Raw genomic sequence first — 19,622 nt, forward strand, 5'->3', positions numbered from 1 at the left:
TAGGTGTGTCCAAACTTTTGACTGGTACTGTGTGTGTGTGTGTGTGTGTGTGTGTGTGTGTGTGTGTGTGTGTGTGTGTGTGTGTGTGTGTGTGTGTGTGTGTGTGTGTGTGTGTGTGTGTGTGTGTGTGTGTGTATATATATATATATATACACACACACTAACAATTCATACTCTACAGACAATGGAGAACTGGCATCTGAGAGTTCAGCAATGTAATGGGTTAACTTCCATGAGGAACAGTGGATGGGGAAGAGATGTGGATGGGGAGGAGCATTGCACTGTCACTAAGCTGAAATGAAACTGAAGTACACAGTGTATTGTGTACAGTACCAAACTTTCTTCAGCTCTTCAGATAAATCTATATCTTTCTCACAGAAAGGACAGAGATATTATCCACAAACACATGCAGGTGAGTAGAGAGATTAACATGGACAGACAAATTGTGGGTAAGCTTTAGTGTGTTTACTAACTCCGTTACTTTATTGTGTTTACTGTGTGCAAATCCTTTTTCAACTGTACGTTTAAACTCTTTATCCTTTGGTTAGGGGACTATTTTCAATGCTATATGGTAACACATTGTATCAAGATTGGCTAGTATCTTCCCATAACGCAATGTTGGAAACTCTAACTGATTATACACTCAGAAAAAAAGGTGCTAAGTAGAACCATACAGGGTTCGTTGGCTTGTACCCATAAGTTAACTGCCTTTATATGGTTCTACCTAGAACCCTCTAGGAAGGGTTGTACCCCCAAAAAATGATCAGCTAAAGGTTCTTGCTTGAACTGTCTATGAAGGCTTCTACCGTGAACCTTTTTATCTTTGGAGGGTTACGACTAAAACCCTCTATGAACGATTAGAACCCTCCAGCCTTATTAGCCTTTAAAATGGAGTTGAATCTTATTTTTTTAATGATTGATCCTTTATTTAACTTGGCCATTCAGTTAAGAACAAATTCTTATTTACAATGACGGCCTACACTGGCCAAACTCGGACAACGCTGGGCCAATTGTGAGTCGCCCTATGGGACTCCCAATCTAGGCCGGTTGTGATACAGCCTGGATTCGACCCAGGGTGTCTGTAGTTACACCTCTAACACCGAAATGCTGTGCCTAAGACCACTGCGCCACTCGGGAGCCAATACAAGACATAACATATATAATAAGGCCTTTCTTTGAGGCCCTAGTTATACCCTAACACAGTGGTGTTAGGAATATCCTGGTTTACAGGCCACATCAGGCCTGCAAGTCCCATTATGCCGGCTTGCAAAGTGATGTGTAATTCATATTGGAATCCAGCCAGAATTAGGATATCCAACAAGTGGAATTGTTCATCACCTGCAACCTGCATTCAGAATGACTGCCAGGTTAGGGAAGATTGAATAGAGAGACTACCTCAATCATCTAAACTGGAACAACCATTTCAGTAATGTGTGCAATAAATCCAGTAACTAACAGGATGGATTAGTTTAGAAAACTGTATGTTATTTATCTTTGTGTAGCATAAAATGTATCAATGTACATACAAAAACACAGATACATTATTACATTAAAACAACCAATTCTGAAAACCTCCCTACAATAGAGCATGCTGTACAATATTATGTATGGTTCTATGTTGAACCCTTCTTCAAAAAACAGTTCTTAGGATGTTACACAGTCCTGGTAGAACCCTTTGATTTACAAAGAACCGTTTTCTTCCAAAAAGGGTTCTTCTGATCACAACAGTTCTTGGTAGAACCATATCCCTCCGCAAATAACATTTGTGGAACCAATTTTTCCAAGATATAACATTAGTTTAACTTTTTTCTCTGTCTAGATATGGCATCCTCCAGCAATGTCCTGTCTAAAGAGCACTTCCTGTGCTCCATCTGTCTGGATGTGTTCACTGAGCCAGTCTCTATTCAATGTGGACACAACTTTTGCATGGCCTGTATCAGGAAGTACTGGGATACCAATGACCTGTGCCAGTGCCCCATGTGTACAAATACATTTGATAAAAGACCAGCTCTCTTTGTTAATGCTTTCATTTCTGAGATGGCTGCTCAGTTCAGGAAGTCAGTTAAAAGGAAAGCTACCAGCAGCCCAGACCAATGCCCTGCCAAACCTGGAGAAGTGTCCTGTGATGTCTGCACTGAGATGAAGCTCAAGGCACTGAAGTCCTGCCTGGTGTGTCTGACCTCTTACTGTGAGACTCACCTGGAGCCTCATCAGAGAGTCGCAGCCTTAAGGAGACACAAGCTGATCAAGCCTGTTGAGAACCTGGAAGACAGAATTTGCAAGACACACAAGAGACTCCTGGAGGTGTTCTGTAGGAATGACCAGATGTGTGTTTGTGTCTTGTGCATAAAAACAGACCACGAGACTCACCATACTGTCCCTCTCGAGGAAGAGTTTGGAGAGAGGAAGGGTAAATTGGAAAAAACACAGGCAAAAGTGCAACAGCAAATCCAGGAGAAACTGGAGAAGGTTCAGGAGATCAAACACTCAGTAGAGCTCAGCAAGAGAAACTCAGAGAGAGAGATCACAGACAGTGCTCAGGTCTTCACTGTTCTGATGCTCTCCATTGAAAAGAACCAGGCTGATCTCATTGAGGTGATTGAGAAGAAGCAGAACGCAGCAGAGAGGCAGGCTGAAGAACACATTCAAGAGCTGGAGCAGGAAATCACTGAGCTAAAGAGGAGAAGCACTGACCTGGAGCAGCTCTCACACACTGAGGATCACCTCCATCTAGTCCAGAGCTTTCCATCCGTATGCACCCCTCCACCCACCAAGGACTGGTCTGAGATCAGTGTTCACAGTGATCTCTGTGTGATGAGTTTGAGGAGAGCGGTGTGTCAGTTGGGGGAGACACTGAATAAAGAGATTGAGAAGCTGCCTGAAATCAAACTGAAGAGGATTCAGCAGTATGCAGTGGATGTGTCTCTGGACCCTGATACAGCACATTGTAACCTCATCCTGTCTGAGGATCGGAAACAAGTAAGATATGGAGACACACGACAGAATCTCCCTAATAACCTAAAGAGGTTTGATCCTGTCCTCATTGTCTTGGGAAAGGAGGGATTCTCCTCAGGGAGATTTTACTACGAGGTAACTGTTACAGGGAAGACTGGATGGAGTTTAGGAGTGGTAAGAGAGTCTATAAACAGGAAAGCGAATATCACACTGTCCCCTGATAGTGGATGCTCGGCTGTGGTCCTGACCGATAGAAGTAAGTACGGAGCTTGCGCCCCCATCTTTACCCCCCTCTCCCTTAGAGAGAAGCCCCAGAAGGTGGGGGTGTTTGTGGATTATGAGGAGGGGCTGGTCTCCTTTTATGATGTGGAGGCCATGTCTCATATCTACTCCTTCACTGGCTGCACCTTCACTGAAAAACTATATCCATGCTTCAGCCCTGGTGTTAATCATGATGGTAAAAACTCTGCCCCTCTGATCATCTCTCCTGTCAATCACACAGACTGAGTTTGAACCTGAAAGTAAGTGACCTGTAAAATTAGTACCTCAATTAGAGTTCTCTTTTATGAAACTCCAGGGAGAGTATTTCACTGTAGAGTATTACTGATGTGCTTGTTGTCTGTTATAGTCAGTAGTCCATCTGTCAGTCTGTTAGACATGATGAGTACAGAATGCAGCAGCTATGTAACAGTTGACCTGTATTACCAATATCTCAGGCTTAAAACACGGTATGACTTCATATCTGGGAGAGATTTCAGGGCATGTTATTTTTTATCAGATAATATCAGCACTACATGTTTGTTTTACCTACACTCTTTAGAAAAATAGTGCTAAGTAGAGCCATACAGGTGTTTTCGGTTTGTAACCATGGGGCAACCCTTTTTGGTGCTGGGTACAACCATTTGCAGAGGGTTCTGTCTATAACCCACTATGTAGGGTTCTTCAAATAACCCCCTCTCTATGGTTGTACCTAGAACCCTCTATGTAGGGTTCTACCAAGAACTACTAACATCTAAAGGTTTTTCACAGAACTGCCATGAAGGGTTCTACCGAGAAACCTTTTATCTTTGGAGGGTTCTTCTTAGGACACTATGAACGGTTCCACCAGCCTTATTAGTCTTTAAAATGTAATTATTTATGACAATGCATTGCATGTATCATAAGGCCTTTGTCTGAGGGCCTAGTTATGCCATAACACATTGGTGTTAGGAATCTCCTGGTTTACAGGCCACTTCAGGCCTGATAGTCACATTATGCTGGCTTGCAAAGTGATGTGTAATTCCTAAATCCAGCCAGCGTTCGGATATCCAACAATTGGAATTGTTAATCACCCCCAACCTGCATTCAGAATGACTGCAGGGTAGGAAAGATTGAATACTGAGACAACGGCAATCATTTCAACTGGAACAACTATCTCAGTAACGGGTGCAATAAATCCAATTACCAACAGATTGGATTAGTTTAGATATTATCTTTGTGTAGCATACAATTAATCAACCATTCAATGTACATGCAAAGACACAGATATTACAGTAAAACAAACCATTCTGGAAATCTTCCTGCAATAGAGCATGCTGGGAAATATTATATATGGTTCTATGTAGAACGCTTCTTGCTTTCCAAAGAATCCGTTTTGCCTTCCAAAGAATCATCAAAGAACCATTGTCTTCCAAAAATCGTTCTTCTGATCAAAAGAGTTCTTGGTAGAACCCTATCCCTCCGTAAAGAACCTTTTTGGAATCCTTTTTTCTAAGAGTGTAGGTATTATGCACACTGTATATCTCTGTTGATCCTCATTAGCTGTAATGAACACTGAGTAACATTGAGGATTTTTCAAATCCAGTTGAAAGGATAGAATTGGTATTTGGTCTAGTACAGTCCCAGAGCTTTAGAATAGTGATGGCTATTTATGACATCAGTTTGGAATAGTAGACTTATGTAACTGTGGGGAAATATGTGATATTGGGTTGTGTGTAATGAATGGTTTGTGTCTGACTCATCATTGTATATAATTCTCAAAGATAATTTTTTACAAAAAAATGTAAATGTACATGTACCTTGTCCGTCTGCCTTTCTGAACTGATAATAACACAACTCATTGTGAAAATAAAGGCAAAGAATTAGTGAGTGAATAATGAAAACTATCAAGAGAAACATGACAGTGGACAGTCACCTTAACTTAAATAATGTATTATTGGCTTAAATCTAAATAAAAGATATCCACACTATAAAATGTATAATCTACAGGCAATGGAAAACTTGCATCTGAGAGAGTTTAGCCATGTAAGGAGTTAACTGTTCCAGGAAGAGGGGAGGACCATTTCAACATCACTTTGCTGAAGGGGATTGGGAGGAGCATTACAATGTCACTTTGCTGAAATGAAACTTAAGTATACAGTGTATTGAGTACGGAATAAACTCTCCCCAGCTCTTCAGAAATATCTATTAAATACACAGTCTACTATCTCACAGAAAATACAAAGATATTACCCACAAACGCATGCAGGTGAGTAGAGAGATTAACATGGACAGATAAATTAAGATTAAATTCAACCATGTTTGATGTGAGTAAATTATTTTTATTTTCCAACAGTATATTAAAACTCTTTATTCTTTAGTTATAGTACTATTTTCTATGTTATATGGTAACACGTGGCTAGTATCTCTCCATAACACAATGTTGGAAACTCGAAAGCTTAAACTACAATTTAGTTGACTGATTCTAGATGGGGTTTTTTACGGTTTGACGTTTCTTTCTCTGTCTAGATATGGCCACCTCCAGTAGTCTCCTGTGCTCTATCTGTCTGGATATGGCCACCTCCAGTAGTCTCCTGTGCTCTCTGTCTGGATATGGCCACCTCCAGTAGTCTCCTGTGCTCTCTGTCTGGATATGGCCACCTCTAGTAGTCTCCTGTGCTCTATCTGTCTGGATGTACTGTAGTCACAGAGGAAGGCTGAAGAACTCATTAAAGAGCTGGAGTAGGAAACCACTGAGCTAAAGAGAAGAAGCACTGAGCTGGAGCAGGTCTCACACACTGAGGACGACCTAAACCTCCTCCAGAGCTTCCCATCCCTGTGCAGCCCTCCACTCACCAAGGACGGTGATCTGTATGTGGGGATTGTGAGGAGAGCCGTGTCTCAGCTAGAAGAGACAGTCATGAGTGAGATGAAGAGGTTGTTTGATGATGAGCTGAAGAGGATTCAGCAGTATGCAGTGGATGTTATTCTGGACCCTGATACAGCAAGCCCCTGGCTCATTCTGTCTAAGAATGGGAAAGAAGTGAGAACTGGAGAAAAAAAACAGAAGCTCCCTGATAACCCAAAGAGGTTTGATTCTGCCGTTAATGTCTTGGGAAAGAAAGGCTTCTCCTCAGGGAGATTCTACTATGAGGTAACTGTTACAGGGAAGACTGAGTGGAATTTAGGAGTGGCCAGAGAGTCTATCAACAGAAAGGGGAGTGTCGCATTAAGCCCTGATAATGGACGCTGGGCAGTGATCCTGAGGGATGGGAGTAAGTACATAGCTTGTGCCCCGACCCGTGTCCACCTCTGCATGAGAGAGAAGCCCCAGAAGGTGGGGGTGTTTGTGGATTATGAGGAGGGTCAGGTCTCATTTTATGATGTGGAGGTCAGGTCTCATATCTACTCTTTCACTGGCTACACCTTCACTGAGAAACTATATCCATACTTCAGCCCTTTGCTCAATGATGGTGGTAAAAACTCTGCCCCTCTGATCATCTCTCCTGTCAATCACACAGACTGAGTTTGAACCTGAAATTGACCTGAAACTGACCTGTAAAATTAGTACCTCAATTAGAGTTCACTCTTTCATAAAACACCAGGGAGAATATTTCACATTAGTTTATTAACTGATATTTGTTATTATTATTTGACTTCTAAAAGAACAATCCTTTATCTGATCTTAACGGAGCAGTGGGCCGGCCACTCTTCAATATCACCTGGGCCAACACCTTCCCACTAATGAGATGACAAACCAGCACAGGTGTAACACATACTGAGTAACGAGGGGACACCAATCAGTGCGCCCCACGCGCCAACGTCCAACCTCTAAATATAAAAGGAAAAAGCAAAGCCTATGAATAACATTGTCAGTCTGTTAGACATGAGTACAGAATGCAGCAGCTATGTAACAGTTGACCTGTATTACCAATATCTCAGGTTCACAACAAGGTATGACTTCATATCTGGGAGAGAGAATTCAGAGGTTGTTCTGATTACTGTCCCCCATGATGAAATCGGGGAGGGGACTTTGGCTCTGTCTCTGTCCGAAAGCACGTTTGTATGTTTGTCACACGCGATATCTCAGACTGGAGGGCCTGTTTTTGATGAAACTTGGTTGTATGATGTGTCTTGCTGTAGAGGTCTGGCATTTTCTAAATGACACAGACTGGCCAGGTGGAGGTACTATAACAAGCAATTGAAAATGCACATTTTGAAAGGTCACGCCCCTCAGTTTGTCCAATAGACCAGTTTGTCCAATAGTCATGAAATTCAGGACATCGGTCCTCCTCTTCACAAGGAACACATTTGCAGCAGGGATCCATAAGGTCCACCACGATGGATATTCCACCATTTAGAATGAGGTGAAAAAACCCTTCAAACGCTTCTCCTCTGGCACTGAAGGACCGATCTGCAAGAAACTTGATATGCGGCACCTGTGGACAAACGTCTCTCAACGCAATATGTTCCAGACTAGTACCTAAAACAACATGGCCGTAATGGCCAATAAACGTTCATGTGGTCCGAAACACAAATCAGTCACAGATATTTGTATTGTAACAAATTTGGTACACATGTTGAAAACACTGTCAACAAGACCCAACATATGCAGGAACATTCATATCGACCACAAGGTGGCACTATAACTGCCACATGTTTTGTTAATATCAGCATAGTCTCGTTTGAATTTGCCGGGGGAAGGGGGGGGGGGGGGTCATTGCAGGGGGACGAAATGTTTAATGCTGCATTGTTTTAATTCTGATAATAATCGGCACTATATGTTTGTTTTACTTAGATATATACAATGCATATACTCTGTTGATCCTCAATAACTTTAATGGTCACTGAGTAACATTCAGGATGTCTGGATAAATACATTCAGTTGAATAGTGATACACTTGGTATTCAGTCTAGCACAGCACCAGAGCTTTAGAATAGTGATACACTTGGTATTCAGTCTAGCACAGCACCAGAGCTTTAGAATAGTGATACACTTGGTATTCAGTCTAGCACAGCACCAGAGCTTTAGAATAGTGATACACTTGGTATTCAGTCTAGCACAGCACCAGAGCTTTAGAATAGTGATACACTTGGTATTCAGTCTAGCACAGCACCAGAGCTTTAGAATAGTGATACACTTGGTATTCAGTCTAGCACAGCACCAGAGCTTTAGAATAGTGATACACTTGGTATTCAGTCTAGCACAGCACCAGAGCTTTAGAATAGTGATACACTTGGTATTCAGTCTAGCACAGCACCAGAGCTTTAGAATAGTGATACACTTGGTATTCAGTCTAGCACAGCACCAGAGCTTTAGAATAGTGATACACTTGGTATTCAGTCTAGCACAGCACCAGAGCTTTAGAATAGTGATACACTTGGTATTCAGTCTAGCACAGCACCAGAGCTTTAGAATAGTGATACACTTGGTATTCAGTCTAGCACAGCACCAGAGCTTTAGAATAGTGATACACTTGGTATTCAGTCTAGCACAGCACCAGAGCTTTAGAATAGTGATACACTTGGTATTCAGTCTAGCACAGCACCAGAGCTTTAGAATAGTGATACACTTGGTATTCAGTCTAGCACAGCACCAGAGCTTTAGAATAGTGATGGGTATTTATGACATCAGCCTTATTCTATGAAATATGATTGAATTGGATGTCATTTTCTTTAGAGGGGGGGGTATATTATATGGGGGTGTTTGTAATCGTCTGTTTCTATGGTTTTGATGACTCATTGTCACTGCATTTCAACATCACCTTGTCGAAATAAAACAGTGTATACAGTGTATTGTGTACGGTACCAAACTCTCTCCAGCTCTTCAGAAATATCTATTCACTACCTATACACTGTGTCCACTTTCTCACAGAAAGGACAGAGATATTATCCACAAACACATGCAGGTGAGTAGAGAGATTAACATGGACAGACAAATTGTGGGTAAGCTTTAGTGTGTTTACTACCTCTTTTACTTTATCATGTTTACTGTGTGCAAATCCTTTTTTCTTTTTCAACTGTACGTTTAAACTCTTTATCCTTTGGTTAGGGGACTATTTTCAATGCTATATGGTAACTCATTGTATCAAGATTGGCTAGTATCCTCCCATAACGCAATGTTGGAGACTCTAAAGATAAAACTACAACTGAATTGACTGATTCTACACTTTAAGAAAAACAGGTGCTAAGAAGAACCATACAGGGTTCTTTGGTTTGTCCCCATTGGGCAACTCTTTTGGTGCCTTTGTAGAAGGTTCTATCTAAAACCCTTTATGTAGGGTTCTTCAAAGAAGCCCCTGTATATGGTTCTACCTAGAAGCCTCTATGAAGGGTTCTACCAAGAACCTTATCCGCCTTTCAAATTAAATTATTTATGACAATACAATACATGTATCTTATATAATGGGTGGGTCTAATCCTGAATGGTGATTGGTTAAAACCGCATTCCAGCTGTTTTCTATTCCACAAGTTACCACAGGCATTTTAACGTCATAGATTTAGCCAATTTACTCTGTTCCATCTGTTCCATCTGAATCCACCGTCTCATCAGCCCAGCCATGCCATCTGTAAACTTGATCTCCACTATTAAAAGCATCTACAACAGTAGAGATTTGAATAAAATTTTGTCGGTCTCTCCGACATTCGCAACACTGTTTCAATATTCAAATTCATTCTCCAGCTGTCCCATAGCAGCAAACGTGTTGGGAGTCAGGATGAGACAGACAGGCAGGCAGCTTTTCTCAGTCAGTCGAAATCATGAATCAGCTGGCATAATTTTTCTGGATATATACAAAGAACTATCAATAGAAAACAGGTAAAACGAAACAAAGTGCAGCTAGTTTGCAGTCTTTCCAGCTTCAGTTTGAAGTGATTCTGCTAGCTGTGTTGTTGGCTAGCTCCTCTGAACATCAGAGTCCTGAGGAGATCACATTTTCTATGCCAGGTGAAATTGCGCATCATTAGCTCATTGTTTTGGATGTATCCAAATAAATGTCACTAGAAAACACCTTATCCTCTTGAACCTCTGGGGGCAGTATTTCATTTTTGGAAGAAAAACGTTCCCGTTTTAAACAAGATATTTTGTCACGAAAAGATGCTCGACTATGCATATAATTGACAGCTTTGGAAAGAAAACACTCTAATGTTTCCAAAACTGCAAAGATATTGTCTGTGAGTGCCACAGAACTAATGCTACAGGCGAAACCAAGATGAAATTTCATACAGGAAGTGAGCCAGATTTTGGAGGTGCTGTGTTCCAATGTCTCCTTATATGGCTGTGAATGCGCAAGGAATGAGCCTACACTTTCTGTCGTTTCCCCAAGGTGTTTGCAGCATTGTGACGTATTTGTAGGCATATCATTGGAAAATTGACCATAAGAGACTACATTTACCAGGTGTCCGCTCGGTGTCCTCCGTCGAAACTATTGCGTAATCTGCAGGTGCGTGCATTTTTCCATTTTGAACAGAGGAGAAACCAAACTGCCACGAGTGGTTTATCATTGAATACATATGTGAAAAACACCTTGAGGCTTGATTCTAAACAACGTTTGCCATATTTCTGTCGATATTATGGAGTTAATTTGGAAAAAAGTTTGCGTTTCTAATGACTGAATTTTCGGGTTTCTTTCTTAGCCAAACGTGATGAACAAAACGGAGCGATTTCTCCTACACAAATAATCTTTTTGGAAAAACTGAACATTTGCTATCTAACTGAGAGTCTCCTCATTGAAAACATCCGAAGTTATTCAAAAGGTAAATTATTTTATTTGAATGCTTTTCTTGTTTTTGTGAAAATGTTGCCTGCTGAATGCTAGGCTTAATGCTATGCTAGCTATCAATACTCTTACACAAATGCTTGTGTAGCTATGGTTGAAAAGCATTTTTTGAAAATCTGAGATGACAGTGTTGTTACCAAAAGGCTAAGATTGTGAGCCAATATATTTATTTCATTTCATTTGCGATTTTCATGAATGATTAATTTCATTTATTATAGTCCCCTGCCACAATAAATTGGGCCTGAGGATATGCGTAGTTCCTATAGAGCCGTCGGAGGGTCGGCTTCGGGGGAAATACATGGTCGTGACAATGACAGAAGAAGATTATCTCAGGATGTAATGAGTTCGGCATTTGATGGTGAGGTATTCCAGATCGGGAGAACAAATGGACTTGAGTTCCTGTACTTTACCACAATCACACCATGAGTAGTTAACCACAAAACATACACCTCCACTTTTCTTTCTTCCTGTCTGTGCGATGGACGGAGAACTCAGCTGGCTGAATCCCCATCCCTCAGCTTTATAACATACCAAGTGGCGGGGCAGCAGACTGGGGCTGACACTTTGTCTTTACAGAATAAAACAATGGAAGACACAAATAAAAGGGCCCAAACTAATAGGACTCCACTGATTAAATCACATTTAGTGACATAAAGAGCAAGTCTGAAAATGGATGTTGGAACCGTTAATGTAACTCTGGAGGAAGAGTTGTCACATCAGAGAACTACTGGAACACTGATTGCTGAGTTAGTAGTCTACTGTCACACACAGTAGTCACACACAGTAGTCACACACACACACACACACACACACACACACACACACACACACACACACACACACACAGTTGCATTTCAACTTTAGATCACCAGTTAGTGTGATAAATGTGATAAAATTGATTTGCAATGGGAAGTAATAGCTGGATGGTTCATGTTGTCATTGTTTACAGACGGCTCGAATCGGAAGCTCTAGGAACAATACTTACGACTCCACGTGTTGAATGTGTACTTCGCTATAAAATGGTATAAAACACGTTTTTAACCAGGGTCTCCCATTTTGCTGCCTGCGGGCTGCCATTCTAATCCATTCTAGACCACACAGTCGTGCGAGAGCTACAACGCAAGCTCCCACTTCTACTGGCGAAAATGGTGATGCTATGTTTTCATTTATTTTATTGATTTTTGAGTTTGATAGAACATATTGGAAGATTTTTGGTCCTATAGTCACAGTTCGCCACTGGACACACACACACGTACACAGGCAAAGATGACACCTATATCATTGATTTTCTAGGGTTAGAGGTTAAACTGTGGTGATAGGGAGGGCATCAACTACAAGACCACCTAATGGCTACATAGATAACAGCACAGTAATACACAGCACATCTATTTAACCATAATTGACAATGACAAGTATCCAATAGCAGCAGTCTATTGCTAAAACGGATTCAGTGACTCAGATCTGGAGAAAAAACGACAAAGAAAAATAACTAAAACATTAAAATAGTCAAATGTTCTCTTCCCAGGTAGGATTACTTTAATAAAATAAGTTTACAATAATCATGCTGTTTTACTGAGGGAGAGAGAGCACACTGACTCTAAAAGGAGAACTGTAGAGAGAGAGACTACCAAGAGGGAGGGAGAAGGACGACCGAGAGGGAGGGAGGGAGGGAGCGAGAGCACACTGACTCTAAAAGGAGAACTGTAGAGAGAGAGACTACCAAGAGGGAGGGAGCGAGGGAGGGAGACGGACGACCGAGAGGGAGGGAGGGAGGGAGAGAGAGCACACTGACTCTAAAAGGAGAACTGTAGAGAGAGAGACTACCAAGAGGGAGGGAGGGAGGGAGACGGACGACCGAGAGGGAGGGAGGGAGGGAGAGAGAGCACACGACTCTAAAAGGAGAACTGTAGAGAGAGAGACTACCAAGAGGGAGGGAGGGAGGGAGACGGACGACCGAGAGGGAGGGAGGGAGGGAGAGAGAGCACACTGACTCTAAAAGGAGAACTGTAGAGAGAGAGACTACCAAGAGGGAGGGAGGGAGACGGACGACCGAGAGGGAGGGAGGGAGGGAGAGAGAGCACACGACTCTAAAAGGAGAACTGTAGAGAGAGAGACTACCAAGAGGGAGGGAGGGAGGGAGACGGACGACCGAGAGGGAGGGAGGGAGCGAGGCGACCGAGAGGGAGGGAGGGAAGGAGTGAGACGTCCGAAAGGGAGAGAGAGAGCGAGACAACTGAAGAGAGAGAAAGAGAGAGACAACAAGAGAGAGAGAGAGAAAGAGAGAGACAACAAGAGAGAGAGAGAGAAAGAGAGAGACAACCGGAGAGAGAAAGAGAGAGACAACTGGAGAGAGAGAAAGAGAGAGACAACTGGAGAGAGAGAAAGAGAGAGACAACTGAGAGAGAGAAGAGACAACTGGAGAGAGAGAAAGAGACAACTGGGAGAGAGAGAAAGAGACAACTGGAGAGAGAGAAAGAGACAACTGGAGAGAGAGAAAGAGACAACTGGAGAGAGAGAAAGAGACAACTGGAGAGAGAGAAAGAGACAACTGGAGAGAGAGAAAGAGACAACTGGAGAGAGAGAAAGAGACAACTGGAGAGAGAGAAAGAGACAACTGGAGAGAGAGAAAGAGACAACTGGAGAGAGAGAAAGAGACAACTGGAGAGAGAGAAAGAGACAACTGGAGAGAGAGAGAGAGAGAGACAACTGGAGAGAGAGAGAGAGAGACAACTGGAGAGAGAGAGAGAGACAACTGGAGAGAGAGAAAGAGAGAGACAACTGGAGAGAGAGAAAGAGAGAGACAACTGGAGAGAGAGAAAGAGAGAGACAACTGGAGAGAGAGAAAGAGAGAGACAACTGGAGAGAGAGAAAGAGAGAGACAACTGGAGAGAGAGAAAGAGACAACTGGAGAGAGAGAAAGAGACAACTGGAGAGAGAGAAAGAGACAACTGGAGAGAGAGAAAGAGACAACTGGAGAGAGAGAAAGAGACAACTGGAGAGAGAGAAAGAGACAACTGGAGAGAGAGAGAGAGACAACTGGAGAGAGAGAAAGAGAGACAACTGGAGAGAGAGAAAGAGACACAACTGGAGAGAGAGAAAGAGAGACAACTGGAGAGAGAGAGAGAGACAACTGGAGAGAGAGAAAGAGAGACAACTGGAGAGAGAGAAAGAGAGACAACTGGAGAGAGAGAAAGAGAAACAACTGGAAAGAGAAGAGAGAACTGGAGAGAGAGAAAGAGACAACTGGAGAGAGAGAAAGAGAGAGAGACAACAGATACAAAGAGAGCCAGAGAGATGAAGCTGATTAAAAAAATCATTAGCTAGTAATGCTATTTGGCTAATACACCCTGTATCTAATTAGGTTGAAAATGCAGTTTTTTCCCCAAAAGAGTGGCACAGGGATGGCAGCATGTCAAGCTGATGTTGCCCATGATTCACAGCCCAAAGCAGCAGCAAACCAACATAGCTACGCTCAGAGAGGAGGGGGAGGGAGAGTGGGGGAGGGAAGAGAAAAGGAAGAGGGGTGCTAGTGGGGGGAGGGAGAGAGGGGGGAAGGGAGAGAGGTGGGGAGAGAGAGATTTGGGGTGAGAAAAAGGTGGGGGGAGGGAGAGAGAGAGAGGAGAACGTGAAAAAAGAGGGGAGAGACAAAAAAGAGGGGGTAATGCTGCTGCCTCATAGTATAGGTGAGAGAGAGACAGAACGAGAATGGACGAATGAGAGAGGAAGGGAAAAAGATGAGAAAGGCTAAATAACAACCCACTTCATCTATACAGCAAATGGGCTACATGTCAGATCTCATGGAGTCAACACTAGCACAGCTGTGTGATCTACCAGTGTTGTGAAATATACACACTGATGCAGCTGACCCACCATGTACTGTACCAACACAGACACAGAGGACATAGTGCTTTGAACATGGTAGTTACATGGAGATTATAGAACATAAAACCATGTGGAGAGATGGGAAAGAGACAGAGAGAGACAGAGAAAGAGAGAGTGTGAGCATGAAGAGAGGAAGAGAGAGAGAGAGAGACAGGGAGAAAGAGCGAGAGAGAGAGAGAGAGAGAGAGAGAGAGACAGGGAGAAAGAGCGAGAGAGAGAGAGAGAGAGAGACAGGGAGAAAGAGCGAGAGAGAGTGTGAGGAGAGGAAGAGAGAGACAGGGAGAAAGAGCGAGAGAGAGAGCGCGAGGAGAGAAAGAGAGAGACTGCGAGTGTGAGGAGAGGAAGACAGAAGGAAGAAAAAGAGTAACGGGGAGACAGAAGAGAGAGTTAGGCTGGGGACCATTGATCAGCCTCAACAGCCACATCAGGGGTGGGGCCTAGAGCCCTAATGAAACCCAAACACCCAGAACAAATCAAAGCTTCGTGTAAACAAATCCATCTCCACGGCAATGTGTCTGTCACCCCAGCGATGGCCGAGGTCGCCGTGATGGAGACAGAGGAGTGGGACGGATCACCACGGTAACACAAGCCCTGGTCAGGTCTAGTTTCGGGGAAATGTGTGTGTGTGTGTGTCTATCCATGTCTATGTCTATGTGTGTGTCTTCATGCTTGTGTGTGTGTGGCAGAGTGGTGTTAAATCACTAATGGCCGCCACGCATCCCAATCGACCAGGGTCACAGCACAACAACAGTGTTGCCGCGGGGACACATCAATCAACCTGGACATTTCGCTTTCTCTCTCTCAACACAGCCCGGCTACAACAGACAGAGAATAGCCTGGTCATAATCACCAGAAAATAAAGAGCAGAGAACATGAAAGAAGAGGATGAAGGGAATGAGGAGGATGATTAAAAGAGAAGAGATAAAGGGATAAATAGAAAGAGAACAAGGCATGGGAGAAAGGAAAGAGAACAAGGCATGGGAGAAAGGAAAGAGAACAAGGCATGGGAGAAAGGAAAGAGAACAAGGCATGGGAGAAAGGAAAGGGAACAAGGCATGGGAGAAAGGAAAGGGAACAAGGCATGGGAGAAAGGAAAGGGAACAAGGCATGGGAGAAAGGAAAGAGAACAAGGCATGGGAGAAAGGAAAGGGAACAAGGCATGGGAGAAAGGAAAGAGAACAAGGCATGGGAGAAAGGAAAGGGAACAAGGCATGGGAGAAAGGAAAGGGAACAAGGCATGGGAGAAAGGAAAGAGAACAAGGCATGGGAGAAAGGAAAGGGAACAAGGCATGGGAGAAAGGAAAGAGAACAAGGGATGGGAGAAAGGAAAGGGAACAAGGCATGGGAGAAAAGAAAGAGAACAAGGCATGGGAGAAAGGAAAGGGAACAAGGCATGGGAGAAAGGAAAGGGAACAAGGCATGGGAGAAAGGAAAGGGAACAAGGCATGGGAGAAAGGAAAGAGAACAAGGCATGGGAGAAAGGAAAGAGAACAAGGCATGGGAGAAAGGAAAGAGAACAAGGCATGGGAGAAAGGAAAGGGGACAAGGCATGGGAGAAAGGAAAGAGAACAAGGGATGGGAGAAAGGAAAGAGAACAAGGCATGGGAGAAAGGAAAGAGAACAAGGCATGGGAGAAAGGAAGAGAACAAGGCATGGGAGAAAGGAAAGAGAACAAGGGATGGGAGAAAGGAAAGGGAACAAGGCATGGGAGAAAGGAAAGAGAACAAGGCATGGGAGAAAGGAAAGGGAACAAGGCATGGGAGAAAGGAAAGAGAACAAGAAGGGATGGGGCCCTTAGGGAAAAAACACATTAATTACACATGAACACTTGTGAAGTGTTCAAAAAATATAAGTTTTCATGTGATCTTGTGTGAAGTTAATGTGATAACATGTGAAATTACACATGTGAAAACGTGATCACATCTGAAGTGTTCCAAAAACATGTTGTTTTCACATGTAAAAATTAATGGGAAATCATGTGATTTTCCACACGTGAAATCCTGTGTATTTTTCTGTAAAAGGTGAATGGAGAGAAACAAGAGGGAGAGGGCATAGAAGGGTCAGGAGGAGAGAGGGAGAGGGCATAGGAGGGTCAGGAGGAGAGAGGGAGAGGGCATAGGAGGGTCAGGAGGAGAGAGGGAGAGGGCATAGGAGGGTCAGGAGGAGAGAGGGAGAGGGCATAGGAGGGTCAGGAGGAGAGAGGGAGAGGGCATAGGAGGGTCAGGAGGAGAGAGGGAGAGGGCATAGGAGGGTCAGGAGGAGAGAGGGAGAGGGCATAGGAGGGTCAGGAGGAGAGAGGGAGAGGGCATAGAAGGGTCAGGAGGAGAGAGGGAGAGGGCATAGGAGGGTCAGGAGGAGAGAGGGAGGAGGGCATAGGAGGGTCAGGAGGAGAGAGGAGAGGCATAGGAGGGTCAGGAGGAGAGGGGGAGAGGGCATAGGAGGGTCAGGAGGAGAGAGTGAGAGGGCATAGGAGGGTCAGGAGGAGAGAGGGAGAGGGCATAGGAGGGTCAGGAGGAGAGAGTGAGAGGGCATAGAAGGGTCAGGAGGAGAGAGGGAGAGGGGCATAGGAGGGGTCAGGAGGAGAGAGGGAGAGGGCATAGAGGGTCAGGAGGAGAGAGTGAGAGGGCATAGGAGGGTCAGGAGGAGAAGTGAGAGGGCATAGGAGGGTCAGGAGGAGAGAGGGAGAGGGCATAGGAGGGTCAGGAGGAGAGAGGAGAGGGCATAGGAGGGTCAGGAGGAGAGAGTGAGAGGGCATAGGAGGGTCAGGAGGAGAGAGTGAGAGGGCATAGGAGGGTCAGGAGGAGAGAGGGAGAGGGCATAGAGGGTCAGGAGGAGAGAGGGAGAGGGCATAGGAGGGTCAGGAGGAGAGAGTGAGAGGGCATAGGAGGGTCAGGAGGAGAGAGGGAGAGGGCATAGGAGGGTCAGGAGGAGAGAGTGAGAGGGCATAGGAGGGTCAGGAGGAGAGAGGGAGAGGCATAGGAGGGTCAGGAGGAGAGAGGGAGAGGGCATAGGAGGGTCAGGAGGAGAGAGGGAGAGGGCATAGGAGGGTCAGGAGGAGAGAAGGATGAGGGCATAGGAGGGTCGGACAGACAGACAGAGAGGACGTGAAAACGACCAAGTGGAGGAGAGAAGAGAGTTGACAGAGGAGTTTCCTGAGACTGGAGTGAATGGAGGAGAACAAAGGATGAACTGATGAAGAGAAAAGAGGAGAAGAAGAAACCATCAGAAAACTGGGACTATCACAGAGATGACATGACACAGTCATTCTGTGTCTTGGCCATCTACCGTGGTCTTATCAGCACTGTAATTACTCCACTTGGCTGTGATTACAGTATCAGAAAGGGGCTGTGGTGAAAGCCTGCAATCATCCTATCAGAGAGAGCCTTTCACTCAACGATACTCACCATTCACTACTACTGCACTCCCTGGGCCCTGTTCCAACACCTCCCTCCTTTTCGCCTCATTTCCTTGAGATTTGCAAGTGCATTTGGTTTTTGCTTCAATCTTGCATTGAAGTCAGTGGGAGATTTGCGTGGAGATTTGAATGAAGATGTCATGTTAGGATTTGGCCCACTAGCTTAGCCTAAAGCTATTTTCACACAAGCAACAGGTTCTCAAGATGACCAATTCTGTATATTCGCCTTGAGCCATCAGCTGACTATCACATATCACCAATCATCGCAACTCGGGCCTTCCTCGGGCTAGGCGAGAGCCCAAATTTTGTCCCAGGCTTCAGGCTCTGCCAAAAGGGTAAAATGAGGTTGAGAGTTTTCCAGGAGGTTTGTTACTGAGTGGAGAGTTGTGTGTGAGTAGCGGTGTGTGTGAGTAGCGGTGTGTGTGTGTGTGTCTGCTCTCGCCTGGGCTATTCAATGAATAATTGCAGCTGGAGGGTAAGAGACACCCCCCCACACACGCAAAGGTTAGGGCTTTGGGATTATCAAACAACCCTTTGCCTCGTGTGTGTGAGAGAATTAATGAGTTATTGTGTGTTTGTGTCACAGTCCTATGATTGTGTGGTTCCTCCCTGTGGGATGTGTTCACACTGTAATTAAAGCTACTTCCTTCACTCTGGGATATGTCACACTGTTATTAAAGCTACTTCCTTCACTCTGGGATATGTCACACTGTTATTCAAAGTGTTTTCTTTCCAATGGTACCAATTACATGCATATCCTGGCTTCAGGGCCTGAGCTACAGGCAGTTCCTCAAAAGTACCCTAGCCATAAGAAGTTTTTAAAGCTACTTCGTTCACTCTGGGATGTGTTCACACTTATTAAAGCTACAGTGGCTTGTTCCCCCCTTGGCATTTTTCCTATTTTGTTGCCTTACAACCTAGAATTAAAATGGATTTCTGGGGGGTTTGTATCATTTGATTTACACAACATGCCTAGCACTTTGAAGATGCAAAATATTTCTTTCAGAACGGCCGTATATATACTGAGATCATGTGACACTTAGATTGCACACAGGTGGACATTATTTAACAAATGATGTGACTTCTGAAGGTAATTGGTTGCACCAGATCTTATTTAGGGGCTTCATAGCAAATGGGGTGAAAACATACGCATGTCTTTTCCGGTTTTATCTTTTCCATTTTAAGTTATATTTTTCTTTTCACTTCACCAATTTGGACTATAAATATCCATTTAAATTACAGGTTGTAATGAACAAAATAGGAAAAACGCCAAGGGGCATGAATACACATCCCAGAGTGAATGAAGTAGCTTTAATAACAGTGTGACCATGTCCCAGAGTGAATGAAGTAGCTTT

At 43.9% G+C, this 19,622-nt stretch overlaps 3 protein-coding genes across 3 annotated transcripts in view; 2 read left to right on the forward strand and 1 right to left on the reverse strand.

The window, feature by feature from the left end:
* Positions 1-19,622, reverse strand: part of LOC116363560 (voltage-dependent calcium channel subunit alpha-2/delta-1-like) — a gene marked incomplete at its 3' end in the record, with an annotated part of 92,705 nt that overhangs the window by 13,897 nt on the left and 59,186 nt on the right. The gene's annotated exons all lie outside the window — the stretch shown is intronic.
* Positions 205-8,986, forward strand: LOC109879071 (E3 ubiquitin-protein ligase TRIM39-like). The gene is made up of 3 exons (XM_031817163.1): positions 205-412; positions 1,820-5,461; positions 5,722-8,986. The coding sequence occupies exons 1-2, from the start codon at positions 298-300 to the stop codon at positions 3,460-3,462; spliced, it is 1,758 nt and encodes a 585-aa protein (XP_031673023.1). The 5' UTR covers positions 205-297; the 3' UTR covers positions 3,463-5,461; positions 5,722-8,986.
* Positions 6,090-6,739, forward strand: LOC116363561 (pyrin-like). The gene has a single exon (XM_031817164.1). The coding sequence runs from the start codon at positions 6,113-6,115 to the stop codon at positions 6,716-6,718; it is 606 nt and encodes a 201-aa protein (XP_031673024.1). The 5' UTR covers positions 6,090-6,112; the 3' UTR covers positions 6,719-6,739.

This window comes from Oncorhynchus kisutch, unplaced genomic scaffold (genome assembly GCF_002021735.2).
Source record: "Oncorhynchus kisutch isolate 150728-3 unplaced genomic scaffold, Okis_V2 scaffold948, whole genome shotgun sequence".
NCBI classification, from domain to species: Eukaryota; Metazoa; Chordata; class Actinopteri; order Salmoniformes; family Salmonidae; genus Oncorhynchus; species Oncorhynchus kisutch.

What these genes read in the sequence shown, in the direction of transcription:
- LOC109879071 (XM_031817163.1), top strand. Translation starts at nt 298, where the DNA reads ATGAAACTGAAGTACACAGTGTATTGTGTACAGTACCAAACTTTCTTC. An exon ending in TTATCCACAAACACATGCAG is followed by an intron (nt 413 to 1,819) that starts GTGAGTAGAGAG and finishes TTCTCTGTCTAG; the next exon opens with ATATGGCATCCTCCAGCAAT.
- LOC116363561 (XM_031817164.1), top strand. Translation starts at nt 6,113, where the DNA reads ATGAGTGAGATGAAGAGGTTGTTTGATGATGAGCTGAAGAGGATTCAG.